Below are 23097 nucleotides of genomic sequence, written 5' to 3'. Positions count from 1 at the left end.
AAATATCTCGGAAACGAAGGTCGTCCGACGAAAGTTGTTCAGAATTATGCCCACAACAACATATTTCAAGGTCATTGAAATCGGTGAGGAATCCCCTATTGTAAACCATTACCCTACTATTATATGTATTATATGTTTTAAAGATTAAAAGAGAAAAATAATAATATTAGAATAATTCTAAAGGTTTCTAAACATGTTCACGTGCATGGCCATGGACGTTTGATGGATCCACCAGCACGGAACTCAATGTGGAGGTTCGGATATCCAAATCCTGTCAACTACAATGACAATGAGCTTTTCTGTGGTGGATATGCAGGTTAGTAACGGAATTTGACAAGTAATATTAATTATATAATTGCGGGGGTTTTTTGTTTTTACAGGCCGCTTTTTCACCACCTTATAGGAATTTTTTCTGGAAAAACTATTAAACTTTTTGTATTAGAATTTTGCACACGAATTTATGGGTATTTGAAGTATATATAGTCAGTGTAAAAAGTACTTGTACACCCTTCAAAAACGAGTAACTTTTTTCTTCGCAATTGTGACCAATAACATTTAAAAAAAAAATTATTTACACAATAGCTAGTACACTAATCTTTTTAATAACTCAATAAACTTAAGCCGTTTGGCGTTCATTTTAAAAAATTATTCGTTTTTGAAGGGCGTACCTTTCATACTGAATGTATGTAATTTTTTGAGTACAAACAATCAAAATTACATGAGTTATATAGGGTGTCCCGAAAAGTATCGAGAACCCTGAAAGTTGTGATCTCTGAAAGGTATTCTTTGCGATCGTGCTATTCGTATTCTGCTTTTGCTGTGCTCTGTACGTGACGTCTATAATTCTGACTGTGTCTTGTCTTTTATCAGACTGCTGTCGTGATTGGCAGTGAATACACAAGTTCTTGATTATTCCACCGTTCTAATAAATCTAATGCTCTGTACATGTTTCTCTTTCGTTAGAGAATATAGACAGATAGCACAGACGAGATACAGGAGTAGACGAATCACCATATCGGGTTTCATGTCTCACGATCTGAAATATCGACATCGTTAACAACATTTAGATTTCTTACGCCCTCTACTCTGACGAACGATAAATGTTGCAACTAGATCCACGAGAACCTTAGACCATATACCTATAATGAATGATAAAGATGCCACTCTGTACCCCATACACGAGTTCGGCCTAGCGACCTCGCTCACGAGAGCAAACCTAACACACGATTGCGGCCTAAACCAACCAGAGAAATTTCAAGAATTCGACAAGAGTAAGATAAAGAACCCAAATCGATCTCAACCAGTTAAGCGCATTCGACGTGTATACACGTCAATCCGAAACTCTATTGCGGTGCGGTTAACGTTAATGAATTGTTAATTTCTTCTCGAATAAAAATGTAATTCTTTCTCATTTTGTTTTACTGTTTTTGTAAAATATATAATAGCGGCATTTGGCCTGCGTTAGACGTATATATTCCTCATTGCTTGATTTTAATTCCGCGCCGTGAGGAATTTTTCAAATTACACTCCACAGTTAACTGGTTAAAGCTATTGAAATGTGGACGCAACGACCTATAGGCGCTTCGGGTAACTCGAGTACTTGGAAAGACCTCGGATCGGAGGACTAACAATATTAACCTATAAATATCAAATTCTAAAAACAGGAACTTCTGGAGGAACTCTACAACAAGAACTCTAAAAACAGAAAATTTCAATTAGAAAACCACAAAAAAAATTGACGGTGTTCATCGAATGAACAGGTATTCCGAAGTAGATACTTGGCCTTTGGATTAATAACTGAAAAGAGCTGCTGAAGGTAGGCCAAGAGTAAATAAAGAAAGCTGTTGCTAATTTGACAAATTTCCGAGTACTTGTAAAAAGGAGAGGGAGGTGTGTAAGCAGCCCACTCCGTGTAATGTGGATCGTGGAAGGAACTAGACACTCGCGTAGGACCCGAGAGGCAGAAAAGAGAGCACTGTTCGGTTAACTTGTTTATTTTAAACGTCGATATCTAACAAGTTCCCTTGCAGTTCGTCAACTGCTACACGTAAATTAATCGTGAAACGTAGTTTCATCAACGGCTTGATAATGTCCGAAAACGGTTGCAATATGGGCGCGGAAGCGCAGACAGGTGCTACGTGATAGCAATTCAAAAACTTTATGAAGACGACTCTGAACGCAAAATTCTTCTTGCAGTGAGAAAGCGTAAGAGAGGGGAGCGGATGACGGTGCGCGACACCTCGAGCGAGTACATGACATCCGCGAACTAGTAGATCATAGATAGCGTGGCAGGTATCGGTAAGCTGCACGCCTAGAACAGCTCGTGTCGAGGCACGGGGACCGTTGTCCACTCTTCGGTCGGAACTCAGTCCGAATCGGGGAGAGCCGGGGTTATGTGGGACTACCCCTGGGGAAAATCCCCAGCTCGGTCAACCCACAGCTCCCGGAGTCTTCGTGTCCCGCTCGGAGCCGGTGTCCCGGAGGAACAAGCCCCGGCCGAGGCAAGAAGACGCCGCCACCAGAAGGAAGGGCCGTCTGAGGCGCGATCCGGCACGCCCCGACCCTTCCTACCCCACCCCCCACGGATCACCCTCCCCTGTTGTGGAGGGGCGGACTGACACCCCCCATACTGGGAAACTAACCCGGTGGGTGTCGTCCTATCACGAGGGGAGCCGGGCCACCAAACCCACCGCCCCCATTGGCGGGGGCGCATTAGGGCGCGGGGAGTCTCCCCGCGCCGACCCCACTCCGCACCCATTCCCGGGGGCACCGGTGAACGCGGGGGAGACCCCCGCGCCCTCCCCGTCGTGGGCGGCACACGTTGGCGCGCGGGTCGTCCCCGCGCCCAGACTCTCCTGGCCGACCCCGGGTCACGCTCCCGGGCCCGCTCGGCGGCCTCCTTCTGCAACATAACGTCCCCGCAGAAGGAGGCCACCGCCATCCACGACACCTCGCTGCCAACCATGTGGTCGACCATGGTCGCCAGCGAGATGTCTCACCCGCCCACCGCCGCACTCAGGGACACGACGCGGCCCTGCCCATGCTGGGCATTCCTCCAACGTGTGCCGCGCCGTGTCGACATCTTCGCCGCAGTGGTGGCACTGCGCAGTCGGCTCCCGACCCATCTTGTGCAGGTACTCCCCGAAGCAACCGTGGCCGGGGAGCAGTTGCGTGAGGCGGAAGGTCAACCTTCCCCGCCTCCTGCACCATACATCGAATATGGGCAGGAGGGTCCGGACAATCGGACGCGAGGAGGACGCCAAAAGCGCCCTCCACTTTGCGAACATGTCCGTCCGGGCCTGGCGATTCTGAGCCTCGAGCCCCTTCTCCTCCTCGCGCGTGAGTTCCACCCCCGGCGGGAGACGAAATGAGCGGGCGATGTGTGCTTCGCCCGCTCCGCCGCCACAACATGGAAGGGCGGAACCACGGCGAGGAGCGCCCACCGCCTCGGCGGAGATGGTGCGGTAACCCCGTATGGCCCGCAGAGCCCGCCGGCGCCGCACTCTTTCCAAGAGTGCTTGGCTCCGCCAGCTGGTCCCGAGCGAGCGGTGCCATACGGGTGCCCCATACAGGGCAATCGACCGCACCACCTCTATATAGAGCGGCAGACTTTCAGCTGAGGCCCTCCGATATTAGGCAGCAGCCGCCCAAGGGATGCCACCATCCTCTCCAATCGGGGGGCGAGGAGTTCGAAGTGTCCCTCGAATCGCCAGCGGCCATCTATGACCAAGCCCAGGTACCTCATCCTGGGCCCGATATCGACGGAGGTATCGACGATGCGAATCCAGAGGTCCTGACCGCGGGGTGGCCACCGCGACCGAGACGGTCCGTACAACCGGATCGCCTCGGTCTTTGCGGCGGCCACGGTCAGCCCCGTTCTTCGGATTCGCCCGACCACGCAGTCCAGGGCAGCCTCTCCCAGGTGCCTGGTCCTCCTCCAGTCCCCCCACCCTCAGCATAAACAAGGGTGTCATCCGCATAGCAGATGACACCCGTATCCGGGGGGAGGACGACCCGCAGCACCGCGTCGTACGCCAAATTCCACAGGAACGGCCCGAGGACCGACCCCTGCGGGACGCCGCGGTGCGTCTCCCTCGTGTGCACGGTGTTGTACCGGCCGGTGAACACCACCTCTCTGCTGCGAAGATAGTCGCCGACCACCTCCCGGAGATAAGGGGGCACCTGAAAATGGTCCAGCGCCCCCATTATCTCTGTCGAGGGCAGGGCGTTGAATGCGTTGGATATGTCCAACGGCACGGCGATCAACACCCCGCCCCGAGCGAGAACCCGTTCCCAGAGGAGGCGCAAACGCTCCAGGGTGTCAATAGTCGAGCGCCCCCTCCGGAAACCATACTGGCTGTCGCTCAGATCGGGACCACCCCGCGACAGATGCTCGACGAGGCGGGCGGAAATTATTCTTTCGAACAGCTTGCCCGCTTTGTCGAGTAAACACACCGGCCGGTATGCAGAGGGAGACTCCTCCTTGTGGAGGAGAACCAGGCACGCACCTTTCCAAATCGTAGGGAGGACCCCCTGGCGCAGGCTCGCGTCCATGACGCTCCTGAACGCCGGGGCGAGGACCTCTAGCGCTAAGGCCGCTACACCACTGAGAACCCCATCAGGACCGGGGGCCTTCTTGCCCCCAGCCCGCAGCTCCCGGACGGCCCGCTACAGCTCCCACTCGGTGACCCGGAACTCGTCCGACCATCCCATGATCGGAACCGGGGCGCGTTCCCACCATCCCTCCTCCCTATCACGGAGGGGGATGAGGGTATCTACGACGCGCCCCAGGAGTTCCGGGTCTGACCTCTCCGTGGCCGGGGACGCCAAGGGGCGGAGCTTCCCAAGCACCGTCTTGTACGGGCATCCCCATGGGTCGTCACGGAGGGTGAGCAGGAGCTCATGCCAGGCCTTGGCCTTAGCAGCGGCTATCGCACGCTTGAGGGCCACGGTCGCCGATCTGTACTCCTTGTACAGCTCGGCGACCCTCGGCTCCGCGTCGCCGCCCAGAAAATGGCGGCGACGGGCTCGGCCGGCCGAACTGCGTAATTCGGCCAGCTCCCCCGACCACCAGTAGACTGACTTTCTCGGGGACTGAGCTCGGACCCGGGGCATCGCCATGTCACAAATCATTTGTAACGTGTCCCGGATTCAAGCCGTCCCTCCTCTACCCCGCGCTCCCTGGCCGAAGGCCCGTGCGGAGCGCATAATCACGGCTCTCAGTAGGTCCCCATCCAGTCGTTTCAGCGCCCATCTGGGCGCCGACGGGGTGCCACGTCGGAGGGGCGTGTCCACCGGCGAGTGCGAGGCCACCGCCACGTCCATCAGGACGTAGCAGTGGTCCGACAACGTTTCACCATCCCAGACCCGCCAGTTGGACACACGGCGAAAGGCGGCGGCGGTCACGAACGAAACGTCCACTATCGACCAGCCGTTCCACCTCACGCACGTAGGCACGGAGCCCCGGTTTAATAACCGGCGTTCCATCCCCTCTGCCCAGTCTTCTAAGACTCCGCCTCGGGCGCTGGTCCAGGTATTTCCCCAGGTGGTGGACCTGGCATTCAGGTCCCCCAGGACCATCACCGGACCAGCTATGTATGGGGCTATCATAAGCCCCAGCCGGTCCAGGAACATCCCGAGTTCGGCGGGGCCACAACTGGGTGAGTTGTAGCACCCCACGACCAGAAGTCTTCCCTACTTCACCATTACCATCCCCCTGCCCCGTTCGACCACGGAACAGGGGGGCACGGTCGCCGATTGGCGACGCGACCACACTGCCATGAAGCCGTCAATGTCACCGAACCAGTGTGGATAGTGACGGCCAGGCCAACCCCCCACTCCTCCAGGCACTGCACCATCAGGTCCTGCGCCCGGCGGCAGTGGTTGAGGTTGGCCTGGAGTACCGGCTGAGGGGCTCGGCGCGGCGTGTGGGCCGTTGTTTGGCGTCCGCGCTTGTCCCTTCCTCAGCGGTCTTCGCGGGTGGCGGGGGCATGTGTACCCCGGCCCGCTAGGGTCCGCCTCCACGTCCATTCTCTCCCCCTCTTTGGAGGTAAGGGTGAGGGGAGCGGTCGGCGCACACCCAGCAATCCCCTTCGCCGCGCTTTGGGGTGGCGCCACACCGCCAGCCCTCTTAGCGCCCTTCTTCGATTTCGGTGGCGGGGAGTACGCCTTGCTCCCGGCCTTGTGGCCCGCTGGCCTCCCCAAGGCCGCGCAGATCACGCAATGGGGCGGAGCCTTACACTCCACCGCCCGGGGGCTCGCATCACCGCAGCGGTAACAATGCCCGCTGCGGTCCTCCGCAGCAGTGCACCGCAGCCGAACATGCCCCAAGGCAAGGCAGTGGAAACACTGCAGCGGCCGAGCCGCCAGCACCACCACCTGGGCGGTGGACCACCCTACGCGCAACTTGCCGGTCTTCTCTATGGCCAGGGCAGCCACAGCCGGGCACTGCACCCAAATGGTGCCGAGTCCGCTGGGCGGAGCCTTCAGCTCCCCTACCCTAACGGACTCGGCGGTGCAGCCCCCGGCTTTCGCCACCGCCTCCATCACCTCCTGTGGTGTCACAGAGACCTCCAGGCCTCTTAGGCGGAATTCCGCCTTTTCGACGGGCCTGGACACCCTGACCTCCACCCCCCTCAGGACGGCGGTCATCTTGGCGGCCAAGGCATCGGCCTTGGTGCCCCCGTCGGCACCAGGAACCTCAATAATGAGGCCCCCGGTTACCGCCCGCTTCCAGTTCAGGGTCCCAATGCCGAGGGTATCGAGATCGATGCCCTGGCGGGCCCTCCTGACGGCCTCCTCATAAGAGGCCCTACTCCCCTCTGGGACAAGTCAATCTGACTGCCGCCGATCGGGGAGGGGCCTTCACTTTGGCCTTCCCGGGCTTGGGAGTGCCTGCCGACGCCTTGGCCGCAGCGGCCGCAGCCTTGGCCCCCGTGCCCAGAACCTCCACCCAGGTTCCCCCATTAGAGGTCCCCGGTGCCGGCGCAGGGAGCGGGGCTGGACGGGGGACCGTCGACGAAACGGGCGGGGCCGGAGAGGCAGCAGGGCTCCCCCCCCCCCCCCCCGCGGCATTCCCGCCCTTCTTCTTCTTCTTGGCCCCTCCCGCCACTGGGGCAGGGACCGGCGTCGGCGGCGCGGGCAAGGGAGCGGGCGTCGGCGGCGCTGGAGTCACAGGAGGCGACGGTCGGGGGGCCCCATGCGTGCCCGAGGCTGAGGCAACGGCCACGACTGCCCGCCGCAACTCCACCCGCATCTCGTCGCGGATGGAGCTCAGTCCCGCCTCCAGGAGCGCCCGCATTTGCGCCATCCTACCCACCGCCGTGGTGTCCCGCATTGAAGAACCCTTGGCCGATCTTAGGTTAGCTTTTAGTAAATTCGTATAGAATTCAATTAAATACACATGTTTTTATAATTAACAAGACAAAGTGGAGAGATCTCCCCAATCGGTCGGAGGAAGCCTTTTGGTAGTCCCCCCTATGGCGGCGATGGGAGTATTAGTTCGTCTCTCCGCCTCCATCACGTCTGCAGATGCATATTCTTTGTTCTCACGCTACACTGACAAATGCAAAGTTAGAATAGCATCATGTCTCAATCTTCTTCGATGAGTAGAACACAGAAATGAGGTTTCTTGAAAGTGGTGGAACACACCCTGTATTTGCGCCTTTCAATGCTTGTCAGTTTAAGTAATGCAGGACATTGAATTTCATTAGCCCAAGACTGATCGTTTGACGTCTTTGGGAAAGTGGTACACTGGGATAGTCACACCCGATGAACACTGTGCAACTGCACAAGCTCTTACCATTTTCTTCTGATGTCCAAGTGTTCACAATAATTATTTGTATCTTATATTGTCTGTATAAACTGTCTGCACTTATGGGTCTTATGCACTTGTATGTCTTTATTCACTTATTTTGTACACTTTTTATACTAGCTGCTGCTCTCCTCTGCACGTCACTATCCTACTATCCTAAAAACAAACTTAAAGAAATTTTATAATTTATGCATAAAGTAAAATTCGAAACATAAGCTCAAAAAAAAGTTTATTGAGTGTCGCTCAATTTAAAAAAATTATTTCTCAAATAGATTTGACACTGAACAATCTTCTTTTTTTCAATATTTCATGAGCTTATTAATCAAATTTTCAACACAATTCAAATTTTTGATTAATAAAATAATATAAAAAAAGTCTGAGATAAGTTGAAATCAGTTGAAGTATCGCAATCCGCAACAATCGTCGAAGCACATTATTATTCATGTAGCAGTGACTTTGGGGTTAATAGTAGCACTCAATAACACCAAAGATTGGAACGTCAGTCACATCCAATCCCGTTTAATCATGTGATGTGCTGTGATCGTGATGCCATCTGAGATAACTCCTTAGAAAGTGTATTAACAGTCCAAGGTCATACATAAGAGTTTACTTCCCCTGTTTCCATGGCCTGTTAGCCAAGTGCCCATATGCGAGGACGGGAGCGAATTTCTACTTGGGGAAAAGGGATCCCGGCGGGCCCGGTTGCACTTATGCAAATTCTCGTCGCGCAGAAATTGACGCAACGCACAATAGTCTCAGTTGATCGATAGCCTATTAATCAGCTTTTTGTCCCCGACGCTTACTGACCGGTAGCCTATTATTCGGCTTTTTGTCCCCGACGCTTATCGACCCGTAGCCTATTAATCAGAAACAGGGTCGATGTCAGGGAAGTATTTGGGGTCGAGTGATCGGTAAGAAGTGCGTAGGATGTTCAACCGCTACCGCTCGGTAAAGTTTTCCACACATCCCAGGGAGAGTGCTCGCGAGTATTGCAGTTGAATTTGTTGTGCTGTGCAGATCTTCTCCACGCGGCCATGCGGAAGGCGCATAATTCTTGTTACATCTAACGGAGTTAAATATAGTGTAATAATGATACATATTGTGTTATTATTCCAAACCCCTCGACATCTTTTAAAAAAATATTTTTTAGTTCTTAAATTGCATTATAATATAATACCTCCTTTTAATAAGTATCTTAATAACTCCACGAAATAAATTTTACTTTTTAGTGCAATGGGTACAGAATAGTGGACAATGCGGAGTGTGTGGTGATCCTTATCACTTTAAAGATCCGAGACCACACGAAGCAGGTGGTGAATACGCAAAAGGAACAATTGTTAGACACTACACGGCTGGTCAGGTAATTTAATTAAAAATTTAATCTAATTAAAAAGAAGATATGCAATAAAATTTTGAAAAAATTAGGCTTAATTTTCGAGAAAATCGTGTTTGAAAATGTACTGCATGTATACACGGTTACATCCAACAAGATTTAATTCGCTGTGTGACGTATACGACTTTCTTTCGCCATAAGTTAAAAGCTTCGCTTTGTTCTCGAGTGGGCCGGAAATGAATAGCGAGAATGTGCCAGAGGCTTGAATGTAGCGGCAAACTACAAAGTGGTCGGCTTTCGTTGGAAAAAAATAGAATGTTCATACCGTCTCGTTGTGGCATTAATTGGAAGCTGTGTCGAGCGGACAATTTCCAAAGATAGAGAGAGGATAAAGATTTTCTTTTTGCGAAAAAGACATCGTCGTCTTATTTGGAAGGAAACTGTAACACACTCCTCAAAAGAATAAAAGGATCACCTCTACGAACCCGAGAAATTGGGCTAATTTCAAGTGACCATAACTCCGGCAAAAATTGTTGTATCGATATCGTTAAAAAATCATTTGAAAGCTTGAAGTCTCTACTTTCAGAGGCTTTTTCAAATTTTTAGCTACGTTGCTTTTTAATATAGTTATAGTGTACGTGCTTAGATGGAAAAAATCAGTAAATTCGATTTTTCTTACATCTGCCATTCCTGCTTGGTTACTTAAAACCGTGCTAGGTAGTTATTTAAAGGGTTGAGGTGTTTTGATGAGCGGTAGAATGATTGGACAGCTTATTGGTAACAATAACTTGTAGTTTAATTAGAACGACTGTATAACGATTTGACCTATGTGAGGACTGGCTGAAGACTGAAGACTCGAACGCAAAGATGCTTCTAAGGCATGTGAAATTTGTGGTGGAGGTGGTAAAGAATAGTGGGAGAAAATTGGGGGTGAGCAGTAGAAATGGTCAGACGCTGTCTTACATGTGTTATGGCGCCGGAAAGTCGCAGAAAAACTCGGACGAGTTTGTCGCTTCGGGCTCAAGAGCCTTCGACTCTTAGACTAATTTATTGCCTCTAGTCGGGTGGACGAAATGTCTGGAACTTGGTGTCAAATTGAAGAGACACTTTCATGGGTCTCGCATTACGTTGCGTCTTAACATATAGCGTTACAAAGAAGACTTTAACAGTTACAAAAAATTTTGTTCAATTTCCAGACATCATATGGGGAGAGTACAATTTTTTTGATAAATCGCGTTACCATAATTTCAAAGCGCCTGCTTTTCTGTGCGAGGAACCTGGTTGTCGAACATAATACGATTTTTTTTGTTCAAGTTATGCAACATTGAAGCAAAAATAGTCTTTTTAACTTTAACTGGCTCTAGAAAGCGAAAAATCATCGTAGAATCTTGTGCAAAAAAGCAATAGAAAGAGTATTTCTTTCTCATGAAGGCACTTCTTTTGTTTTTTTAATTTAATTAACACATCAATATACCAGGTCATTCTGAAAATATGCTTAAAATTTGCATAATTTGCATAAGTTCTGCTGATTCGATTTTAGCACTTGATGAACCAGCTGCGATAAGTTTTCATCTATGGTAAATGTGTTTAAAGTTACCGGTTCGCATAACATGAGTTCGATAGAGGTGATCCTTTAATTCTTTTGAGGAGTGCACTTATCCTGTTCATAAACAGGAAAATAAGATGATAATAATTTTCTAAGGGTTTTCTGATTCATGATTTTTTAAATTCAATAATTGTTAAATATCGCATAGCTCTTGTTTAGAAATAGGATAGACATCCCTCAGCGAAATTTGTATTTAATAATCATCGAAAAACTATAATTTTGTTTTATAAATTGTGTCTTCTTGGAATTATAAGGATTATTATCTCGTGAGAAAAATCATCCCTAAGCTGCAGTTTAATAAAGCTCTTATTTGATTCTCGACTATAAGTCTCCATCTCCTACTTGGCTTCTCTTTATTAAAATTATAATTATTTTGAATGCAGAGTCTACTAAAGAGGAGAGTTCTCGGAAAAATAATTGTACCTTATTATAAAATAAAGTTTTTAAGTTAACAATTTTTGTATATACAGGGTGGCCCATATAACTCTGAACAGCTCAATATCTCGAAAACTATGCCATCGATTTTAAAGTTCTTAGTCTTAAATTGCATGGAACTGAAGGGCCTTTCTGACTACATAAACGTGAAGTGGCCTCCCTTCCCCTTTAACGGGGGAGGGGAGGTACCTTTGTAATTTTAAATGGAACCCCCTATAAAATGTTACATATTTAGATTCCACCGGAAAAAACAAGTCAATTTTGTCTGAAACATTTTTTTGTCAGATACTTCCATGATGAGATATAACAGTTTGAAGTTTCGAGTTGTAGGTACTTGAAGCGCTCGGAAATAGCGTTATGGAATTATGCGCGCTTCATAATTTAGAAACATTTCATAATTTAGAAAAGCGGCTTAGTAAAGCTGTCACTAATGAAAATAATAGTGCCAGTATTCTTGCTGCAATTACATTAAATCCTCATATTAGTCAACGTGCACTTGCACAAACATCACATATTAGTCATTCATCAATTCAACGAATTTTGAAACGGCAAAAGTATCATCCATATCACATGGTTTTATCACAAGAGCTTTCGATAGCAGATTACGATCACCGCGTAAGATTTTGTGAGTGGCTGCAGGGTGTTGTGGAAAATGACTTTTTGTGCAAAATACTTTTTTCCGATGAGGCCACTTTTATGAATTCAGGGCATGTAAATAGACATAATCTGCATTATTGGGCCGTGGAAAACCCAAATTGGATGCGATGTGCTCCCTTTCAACATCGATGGTCTTTAAATGTTTGGTGTGGCCTAATAGGAGATTTTGTGATTGGACCTTATTTTTTTCAAGAAACTGTAACATCTGCAAGTTATTGTGATTTCTTAAAAAATCATTTGCCTGCGCTTTTGGAAGATGTGCCACTGCACGTTAGAAGAGAAATGTGGTTCCAACAAGACGGCGCATTTTGCTCCTCCACATTTTGCAATCATCACCAGGCAATTTTTGAACGAAAAATTTGGGAACAAATGGATAAGTCGTGGGGGACCTCGTCAATGGCCTCCTCGATCCCCCGATCTAACACCATTAGATTTTTTCTTATGGGGATATGTAAAGGACAAAGTTATGTTTGAACCACCGACGACAAAAGAGGATGTAAAACAAAGAATACGTGACGCTTGCGCTTCAGTGACTCTCGAAATGTTAAAAAATGTTAGAACAACTTTGATGTTTCGAGTAAATAAATGTTTACAAGCCCGTGGTGGACATTTTGAACATTTAATTTAAAGTACATTTTATTTCTTCACGAATAAGCAAAGGACTCAAGCGCGTATAATTCCATAACGCTATTTCCGAGCGCTTCAAGTACCTACAACTCGAAACTTCAAACTGTTATATCTCATCATGGAAGTATCTGACAAAAAAATGTTTCAGACAAAATTGACTTGTTTTTTCCGGTGGAATCTAAATATGTAACATTTTATAGGGGGTTCCATTTAAAATTACAAAGGTACCTCCCCTCCCCCGTTAAAGGGGAAGGGAGGCCACTTCACGTTTATGTAGTCAGAAAGGCCCTTCAGTTCCATGCAATTTAATACTAAGAACTTTAAAATCGATGGCATAGTTTTCGAGATATTGAGCTGTTCAGAGTTATGTGGGCCAACCTTTACACACTGTAACATTATAACTAATGAAAAGACAAATTCAATCATATATACATAATATGTTGACCTTCAAATGACCTTCGAAGGAGTTATTCTTCAAAAAACATAACTGAACGTACTGGGACCATGTTCATGCTTGCAGTACTCCACTAGGGTCTCGTTGATGTAAACACTGAAACATTGTCGAAAGATATATCTTGTTTACAAACTGCCGTACCGTGCAGCACTTTGTGTCATATTATATCATTATCCAATTATAATTTACATTTATTTCATTATTTACATTTGTTTTTGGTTTATTTCGTAGATGTTCTTCTTCTCTACACTTCCAGTTTCTCTAAAAGGCATGGAAATGGTCCTGACAGTTAGAACACTCGGATGTCTTCGATCAGGATATGTTCTTGCATATTGTAATTCATCTTGCACTGCGTTTTGTATACATTTGCAGTAGACAATTACAATATCACATTTCTCATCGATTGTATACGTCATTTCACGGTACGGCAGTTTGTAAGGAAGAGATGTCTTTCGACAATGTTTCAGTGTTCACATCAACGGGACCTTAGTAGAGTACCGTAAGCATGAATATGGTCCTCGTACGTTAAGATATGCTTTTTGAAGAATAACTCCTTCGAAGGTCATTTGAAAGTCAACATATTATACATGGTTGAATTTGTCTTTTCATTAACTATAATGTTACGCTAATCAAAATATATACAACCTCCTAGCAGCTCCCCGGTTTCGCACCGGGTTCGTCTGCGTTTGAATCCATTCCTAGAGGCTGCCTGACTTCGCATCAGGTTCGTCCTCGACGTTTATAATCCTAGCGGCTCCCTGATTTCGGATCAGGTTCATCCGCGTACCTAACTAACAAATTGAAACCATATTTCTGGGGTAATAACACTTTGCCGGCCTAGCCTAGAAAATCTAAATATTTTATATACTTTTTTTGTATATTTTAAATTTGTATGTGTTAGTTCCATTAAATACTTGTGTTACAAATGAAATTTTTATAAATCACGTGTAAAAATCTATTTAACTGGACCAAGAAGAACGTCACCCATTCACGGGTGACGGGGCCCCCACGGAAGCATACACGTCACCCAGATGTGGGCGATGTGGTGACGAACGTATTAAGAGAGATAAGAAAAAAGAAAAATTTGTACACTATTCTATGAGATCCTGGACTGAAATTCGTTTTTATCACTAGCTTGTAATATTTATTTGTTATATTTTCCTACTTTACAGGATATTGATGTCGAAGTTGAACTTACGGCGAATCATTTAGGAAGATTCGAAATGTATCTTTGTCCGAACAATAACCCAAGAAGTGAGGCAACCCAAGACTGTTTCGACAGGTAAGAAAAGTTGTTTCTGTTCTGTCAAATATAGCATGCAGTGTTACAGAGTCCAACTTTTTGCTTTGAACAGTTACTGACACAAAACATAGTAGGTGTCCCAGAAATGTTACTTCCTTGAAAGGGGTAATTCCTGAGGTAATTTGAAGTAATTTTTTCTTTTGCGTACATGCTCTCCGCGGCTTCGTTCGAGAGTTATTAGCGAAAAACACGGACCAATCAGAGCGCGGCTGCAGGTCCCGCTGAGCTTGGCGTTGCGTTGCCATTGGCCGAGACGGAATCCGTTCCCTGTAACCGCGCTCTGATTGGTCCGTGTTTTAATAACTCCTTAACAAAGCCGCAGAGAACATTTTCGCAAAGAAAAGAGTCACTTCAAATTACTAGAGTGTTCATGCTATTACTGCGCAGTATTTTTCTGGCAGATGGTAAATATCAGGAAACCGGAAAGAGGAAAAAGAATTACCGTTTAATGTATATAATTACATAGCGTATGTAATATATTTGTATTTGCAATACTTTCTTAGAAATGAAATTGGCCTGCAATTTTTTTTAAGGGGACGCTATATCAAGGTCATTTACCTTCATTAGCCATAAACCTAATAATTAACGAGTAATTTCACTTTATTTCTTGAAAATTTTCTTCGCGTAATATTAAGTTAAAAATTTAAAAATGCATTTTAACGTCAATTTTTAAGAGAACGGTTCATTTTTTACCCATGGTTCCCTTGAGAAGTTTGTTTCTTTCGATGAGTAAAATACGATATAATCATAAAAAAATTTGGCCTTGGAAAAGTGAGTCAAGGTCAATTTTGCACCAACTTTTCAGACAATCATTACACCGACAACATTTCACCGATATTGATTTCACAGACATGGGTAGTTCAGCGACAATGTTAAGGTACATCGATGCTTGTTTTCACCGACATTGATTTCGCTGACAATGAATTCGCTGTCATGGTGAAATTATTGACATTGACGCTGTATTTACTTACGTGTATGCGTAACTGTATTTGTATGCCATTTTCGTCTTATTGTTAAGTAATAACTAAGGTATAATTATATATTGGAATAATCGTTAAGTTATAAGATGAAAAGTATACATTGAACTATATAAGAATAATAACTAAACGTAATGACTAAATATTGAAAAAGAGTTTTATTATTGATTTATTTCATATTTATTTATTTATTATTGAAATATAATTATAAGGTTACACAATGTGCCAACGCTTTTAAGAAATTCAGTTGTGTATATTTATCACGGTTTTGCAATTATCTCTGTATCCGTCACACTTTTGTACGATCTGCCCTTCTCTTCTTTTTTGGTGATTCACCTCGCAATCATCTTTCTAACACGTTCTCTATAATCACTTGTTCTGTTCGAATCTCTATGATAAGCTGAATTAATCCCAAGTTATGACGATTGACCAAAGTCTGCGATCGTCGATGCCAAGATTCCACGTTATTCTGCGTTCGCGGAAAGTTATTTAAATAATTGTCTAAAACAAACCAGAAATCCGGTTGAAAAAGCGGTACACAAATTACTGTATTCCCATTACGCTTATGTATAACACTATGGCGATTTTAAATTATCAAAAGTATTTGGAATTTCCTCTGGTTTTAAGTATTCAAGGCATGAAATTTGTCTCACTACTAAGCTAAATATTTCATCATTTCCGTACTTACTTGTTAATCCATTTTTTTCTATCTCCCATTAAATTTCGAGTCTTAATAATAAACACAAGTTATTATCGCCCATTCAAGCAGATTGTCATGTTTTTTTGAAATTTTCATTTCTTCGCCTTCAAGGTCATCCCAAGGTCATGGAATACTAGGTCGTTGAATTCGTCTTGACACGGGCTATAATACTGTTAAGTCAAAAATACAAAGTGCCATTTAAAAAAATGAAGGTGACTGTTGTTTTTATTAAAGGAACGGTGAGAGTAAAAAAGGACACTTCACAAAACAGTCGAGGATTCCGAATAGACAAGAAACAAGACTTTATTAATTATATCCGGACCGAAATTACAACCGTCAATGTCAGCGTGTCGCGTATACTTGAACACTAAAAAATCTCGACACACCGAAAACACTCTACAGTCCGAATGCTTGAATCCTAACTTTCTGCTGCGGGGTCAGCTCTATTTAAACTAAAATTGACTAGGCGGAGGTATCCGCTAACGGGGGAAAAATCATCCCTATTCGCTAGACGACTTGGGGGAGGAGGGTCTTCTTGATCCGTGGAGGAGAAAGTCACTCCCTCAAGTCGTTTTAGTGCACTTCTAAAAAGTACGACTCCCGCAGCAGCGCGTTTACGGTACCCTAAAATGGGCCTCTTAATTTATGGCCCCCTCGACTGGCGCAGGCCAAGGGTAGTGCCAATTGCACGGATGGCCTGCACATGTATTAGGACCCACTCTGTCCGTTCGGGGCCTTCGTTTACCATTTTATGGCCTCCTTTTCCGTAGTCATTTAGAAAACGGCGGAAAAAAGGGAAGGCCTGTTCGGAAAAATATGCTAGATAGTCGAGGGGCCATCTGTGCCGCTTGTAAATGCACGTGCATTTCTCACATCCTCCCACCTTGAGTCCTGGACTCAATACGCTTTCGCCGAATGACGTTCATAAATCGCTTAAGACATAAAACGGAATACCTACTAAACAACATAAAATGAAAATACATGGAGTTCCGCTTGGGATAATCTTCACGAAACATAATAATCGGGTTTTCGAATAATACGCCCGCTTCGAGTCCTAACAACGTTTTCGATATTATAAGTAGGTTGAGCCTCGCGGTTTTTTTTCGTTGTCGCCGTCACGACTGGTTTGCTCGTTTAACAAAACTTCACGCATATCTTTCCCGTTTATATCACTCCGTTCGATCTCTAACGGGTAAATTCGCTGTATCGGTCTCTTTAATATGCCATCTTTGGTTTTTAAAATCGCTACCCTAACTGTACCGTCGCGACCTCCGATCAATTCTTCTATTCTGGCCAGCGGCCAGTCGATCCGCTTGCGATTATCGTCACCGATCAAGACAATATCCCCCAGTTTTATTGTGCGGGTTTCTTTCACGTTACTTTTGAAAATTAACTGGCTGAGGTACTCTGTCCGAAAACGTTGACGTAGATGTTCTATTATCTCTTGTTTACGTCTAAGAACTCGATTCAGGTCAGTTTTTCTAAAAAGATCTATGTCTGGACATTCAGATTCCCTTACTTCGTTCAGAAACATCGCAGGTGTGAGAGGTTTTGGGTCATCCGGTGAATCCGAAACGTATGTTAAAGGCCGCGAATTAATCGTACGCTCGCAGTTAACTAGGACGGTATACATTTGATCGTACGTGAGGCATGATTTTCTAAGCACTTTGCGTAGAATAACTTTGACCATTCCTATCAATCGCTCCCACCAACCTCCCCACCACGCTGCCGTTGGTGGATTAAAAATCCACTGTATACGCTTAGCTGAACTGGTCTTAGCGATAATATCCCAATTCAGCTTTTCAAAAGCGCTGTTGGCTCCTACAAAATTTGTGCCGTTATCGCTATAAATGACGGAGGGTCGATTGCGACGACCGATAAAATTATCTAACGCATCTAAAAATGCTGCCGTCGACAAAGATGTGACAAGCTCCAAATGTACCGCGCGATATACGGCGCATGTGAACAAGCATATCCAGGCCTTTTGTTGACCTCGCAAATATAGTGGTCCCGCGAAATCTACGCCTGTAACCTCGAAAACCGCCGCGTCCCTTACGCGATTTAGCGGTAACGCTCCTGGACTTGCTTTCATGGGCTTGGAGCATTGTCGTTTACAAATGACGCATTTTAAAATAATTCGTCGTACAGTTTTGCGCATCTGAATTATCCAATATTTTTCCCTTAATTGGCACATTACTGATTGTACCCCAGCATGGTTCATGTTCTCGTGTGTCTCACGAATCAGTAACTCTACCGCTTCGTGTTTGTTGTCTAATAATATTGGGCACAGAAAAGGAAAACTGTCATCCCGTTCTATTATCCTTGTTTTTAGTCGTAATAGACCATCGGTGTGCTTGAAAACTTTAATGGCAGACAACTTTGGGTCCTTTTTTGCTGAGAACATTTCTTTTTGCAAACATTTTAATAGTTTTACTTCTGTTTCGTAGATCTCTTTATATGTCAAATATCTCTCTTTTATGCTTTCTTTTCTCAAAAATTTCTTAAATCTCAGCATAATACTAAAAAATCTTATTAGCTTGTTATACGATGAAAATCTATTTACCAAGCTTACATCTATGTGTTTGACATTAAGCATTGAGATCTCGGCGGACTTTTTTAGCTCACTATTTACCTCACTTTCGTCAATTTTGCCCTTTATACTTGGCCAATCTTGCTGACGTCCGCGCAACCAATCAGGCCCCTCCCACCAGCGCGAATCGAGTAACTGTTTAGCTTGACATCCGCGCGACGGAAGATCGGCTGGATTTAGTGGTCCGGGTACATATTTCCACGTCCACGATTCTGATAGACGGCGAATCTCGCGTACGCGATTCCATACAAAAATACCCCATTGACTGTCTCGATTTATCCAGGTCAAAACTGTAGTTGAATCGGACCAACAAAAAACGGGAATGTCTCTACAACTGAGGGCTTGTAAAATGTCGTCAGTTTGACGGCTACCTATGCACGCGGCCAGGAGTTCGAGACGTGGAATAGTTGCGTTATCCGGTGCGATTCGCGCTTTCGCGGCAAGTAAATGCAATTCTACACGACTATCGTTTTCCACGCGCAAGAAGGTGACCGTAGCGTATGCTGCCCGGCTTGCATCACAAAAGGTGTGCAGCGAAAAGACGCCCGTGCCGAATTTTCTCGGCAGTTCGATATCACTTAAATAGTGTAATTGTTTCTGCCAATTACAAAACTCTTTCCGCGTATTTTCGTCTACCGGTGTGTCCCAGTCATACCCCGCGTTCCACAGACCTTTTAATATTAGTCTCGGAATTAGTGTGACCGGTGCCGTAAAACCGATGGGGTCGAACACCCTATGTGCCATTGAAAGAATTTTTCGTTTCGTTACTTCATTACCGCGGTTGTCGAGAATTGCAGGATTGATCGATATCGTATCGCGAGCTTTATTAAATAAAATTCCGAGTACGAGTGTGGTTTCTTTTCCCGAAAAATCGTGAGTATACTCCCACCCCGTAATTCAAAATTACCCTCGGCCATTATTCCCTTCGCTTGTTGCATAAAAGAGCTTAATTCTGAACGAGATCCGACACTCGTGACACAGTTGTCCACATAAAAGGATTTTGCTAATTGGTTAATAACATCTTTGGACCATAACTGTTGATTCTGCATCTTCAAAATTCTCGCGAAATGGTATTCTAAAACTGCCCCCAACAAAAATGGGCTACTTGTAAGGCCAAATACTACGCGCTTATGACGCAATGTTACTAGTTTTCCTTCCGAAAACCATAGAAAACGCAAATAATCGCGGTCTTTTGAATTAATCTCGATTTGTAAGAAAGCTTTACGAATGTCCGCAAGAACCGCCATTGCATTTCTACGAAATCTCAATAACGTCGCTGGAATCAACTCGATTAGATTGGGTCCCTTCTCTAAACACTGATTCAATGACGGAAAACCCTTCTCGCTCGCCGAGGCATCAAATACTGGTCGTATCGGCGTAGTACTTCCGGGTTTTAAAACGTGACGATGAGGCAAATAGTGGGCTAAGTTTTTCAATTGGTTGTCTGGTACGCGCTCAATTATGCCCTGTTCGAGCCACTCTGCTAATATTTTATCATATTCTTCATACAGGCCATCTCTGTTTAGTTTTTTCACTGTACCATTTAATCTACTTTTGGCTAACTCGAAATTACGTGAAATTGGTGCGTGGTTCTCGACCCAGGGCAATCCAACTGTGTACCTTCCGTCTTTGCTTAAAGAAATGTTTTTTAGAAAATTTTCCTTAACCCTTAATTCTTTAGTGATCTGGGTCGTTCTTTCGATCGGATCCTGTATACCTATGAGGTCTAATCTCCAAAGATCCGAAATACCCATCTCACCCGCGAACATCGTCAATGCGGTAGAGGAACAGTTTTCCTGATCGTTTGTAGGGTTTTTTCCCATAACTACCCAACCTAATCTCGTCTCGAAGGCTGTTAAATCGCTCGGTAGATCGCGTTTCTTCCCGGTAAAAAGTTTGCCCGCCACGTCAGCGCCTATTAATACATCTATATTCCTATCCGAAACATTCGTAGTCTCCAGATCGGTGAGAGAAACGTTGGCTTTTCCTAATTCTTTTACCCAAGGACCCGATTTAATCGTTGGGATGTCCGTGCAAATCGTGTCCTCGTTCATGACTTGAAAATTGCATGAATATTTCCCATCTAAACTCTTCATACGAATCAAATAAATATCGTGTTCCTCGGATCCAGAGTTCGCACCGCCAAACAGTGTGTGAGTCACTGCTCTTTTTCCGAGAGGTTCATACCCCATAAATTTCGCTACCTCGGAACGAACATACGATCTGTGTGAACCCTGATCGATAACCACGCGTGCAACCTTTCTCTCTGAATCGGAATACAGTACGACGCGTAATGTTTGCAAAATGACGTCAGGCATATTAATAAAACTCGCGAGGCTCTGTTCGACGTTTTCTTTTCTATCACGCGTTTCGCTTTTACTCGGAGTCGCATTTCGCGTTGCGTTACATAAACTCGGACACATAAGTACCGAATGACGGTTACCACAAAATGCACACGATATCCTAACTCGGCAATTACTCGACTGCTGATTCGGTTTTAAACATTTGAAACAGCATCTTTTTTGTTTGATCAAATCTTTTCGTTCGTCATATGATAATTTTTTAGCCTTGTCACAATTCGCATTTTCGTGATTACCGTCGCAAAATATACATTTTAAACGTCTTTCCTCACCCGAAAACAAAACGCTGGCGCTCGGCAGTTCCGTCAGTGGTCCGGTCTTCTCCTTTCCCTTGCTGTCCCTACTTCTTTTTTCGGCAAGGGTTGATGATGTGAAGCCGCTGATCGCCATATTTATTCTCTCCTCATTGCTGACCTCGGCCTTGAGGAACTGGAGAAGTCGTGTCAGACGATCCGGAACTTCGCCACCGTCCACTGGTTCGTTGCTGGTGTGGCGGCCTTGGCGACGCCTGTACGCCTTATGCCGCGGAAATCCCCGAAAGCTTTCCAAACTCTCTCTGTCCCTTTCCCATTGTTTTGTATTTCCGCTCTGTGCGGGTCTAGGCAGTCCTCATCCACATCTGACGACCAGACCCACGCGGGCCTAACCGTACGACTTTATGATCCCTGGGTCTCGCTGGGGTCTGCTCAAGATCTAAGAGCAGACCCTGGCGAACCTTCCCGTTTTCTCCTTATTTATGACTTCCTTCTCCTATTGCCTTTTTCCGCACGTGCGGACTTTCCTCTCCTTAATTTCCTCTCCTTAACTTCCTCCCCCACGAAGTTTCCACTACCATTCCGCCTAGGTTTTGGGCAGTCTGACGAAGTCTGTCAACGGGAAAGGACAGAGAGAGAGAGCGAGTCGCGAACGTTTGAGAGACAACAAGTCTCCCGCACGAGGACACATATAAATATATTTACGTGAGGAAACCACCACGGAGTCATTCCTTTCACCTTTCTTCCGTTACCCACAAATTGGTGACCCCGACGTGATTCGTGCGCCAGTTAACGTGATTCGCCCCGTGATAGTGAAGCGATCCGTACAAACTTTAAGAACCGGGCGCGTTGTGTGTCCGGAAGTGTGAACATTAGTGCCGCGACTGCATACCTAGTTAAGCTCCAGCGTTAGTGTACTTTGTGACTTTCCGCCAGACATTAACACCGAAAGACTGCCACGATGACTGATACGAACGACAGTCACCATTTACCGGGTTCGTCCGTAGATCGCGTCGCGGTTCGGATACCCGAATTCTGCCCATCTGATCCGGAAATGTGGTTCTCCATGGTGGAGCGGAGTTTTGACGCGGCCGGGATAACGACCGAAAAAACCAAGTTCGGATACGTGCTTGGTGCGTTGCATCCGCGATACGCCGCGGAGGTCCGGGACATCATCATGAACCCGCCCGACACGGAGCCGTACCAGCGGTTAAAGAGCGAATACATTCGGCGGTTGAGCTCCTCGCAGGAACAGAAAACGCGGCGCTTGCTCGAGCACGAGGAAATAGGGGACAGAAAGCCGTCGCAATTCTTGCGGCATCTGCGAGAATTGGCCGGAACATCGATGGATGACAACATCCTGCGGACCCTTTGGGTGGGCCGGTTGCCTACCAACATGCAGGTGATCCTGGCCACGCAGAGGGACGTCGAACTGGATAAGGTGGCCGAACTGGCAGACTCCATTGCAGAAACGCTGCCACCTCGGGCACACGTCAACGAGGCCGCAGCCCGCAGCGCACCCTCCACATCCTCAGCGCGGGACAGTAGTTTGGAGTCCTTTTTGAGCCTGAAGATTGCCCAGCTCGCCGTTACGCTGCGGCAGGAAATATCCGCGATCCGGCAGGAGTTTATCTCCGAGGAACGTCCTTCCCGTCAAGACTGGTCACGGCGCCCCAGGTCTGGCACGCGGCAACGAAGGCGCTCATTTTCGCGATCGATGGAGCGCAGCGCGGAAGCCTACCAAGGAAAGTGCTGGTATCATTGGCGTTTTGGACATGACGCACGCCGATGCCTGCAGCCCTGCAACTGGACGTCACAGGGAAACGACCTGGGCAATCGTTGATGACGGCCAACGACCCCCGCTCAACGTCACGCCGTCTTTTCGTCACAGACGTCGAATCGAAGACGCAATACCTGGTCGACACAGGAGCCGACCTCTGTGTATTCCCGCGTCGAGGGTTGCGCGGACCGCGGGAGAAATCGACGTA

General features: G+C 46.4%; 1 protein-coding gene across 1 annotated transcript in view; it reads left to right on the top strand.

The window, feature by feature from the left end:
- Positions 1 to 202: 202 nt before the first annotated feature.
- The window catches only part of LOC143360812 (uncharacterized), a 57108-nt gene continuing 34213 nt past the window's right edge, over positions 203 to 23097 (top strand). Inside the window, exons 1-3 of the mRNA XM_076799968.1 lie at positions 203 to 316; positions 9043 to 9173; positions 14098 to 14207. Of these exons, the coding sequence (XP_076656083.1) occupies positions 223 to 316; positions 9043 to 9173; positions 14098 to 14207 (335 nt within the window). The 5' untranslated portion in view covers positions 203 to 222. The remainder of the gene's footprint in view (positions 317 to 9042; positions 9174 to 14097; positions 14208 to 23097) is intronic.

Source organism: Halictus rubicundus, chromosome 14, assembly GCF_050948215.1.
Source record: "Halictus rubicundus isolate RS-2024b chromosome 14, iyHalRubi1_principal, whole genome shotgun sequence".
In the NCBI taxonomy this organism is placed as follows: Eukaryota; Metazoa; Arthropoda; class Insecta; order Hymenoptera; family Halictidae; genus Halictus; species Halictus rubicundus.
Note: the sequence above shows the minus strand (reverse complement) of the source record. Positions and strands in the feature narration are given on the sequence as shown.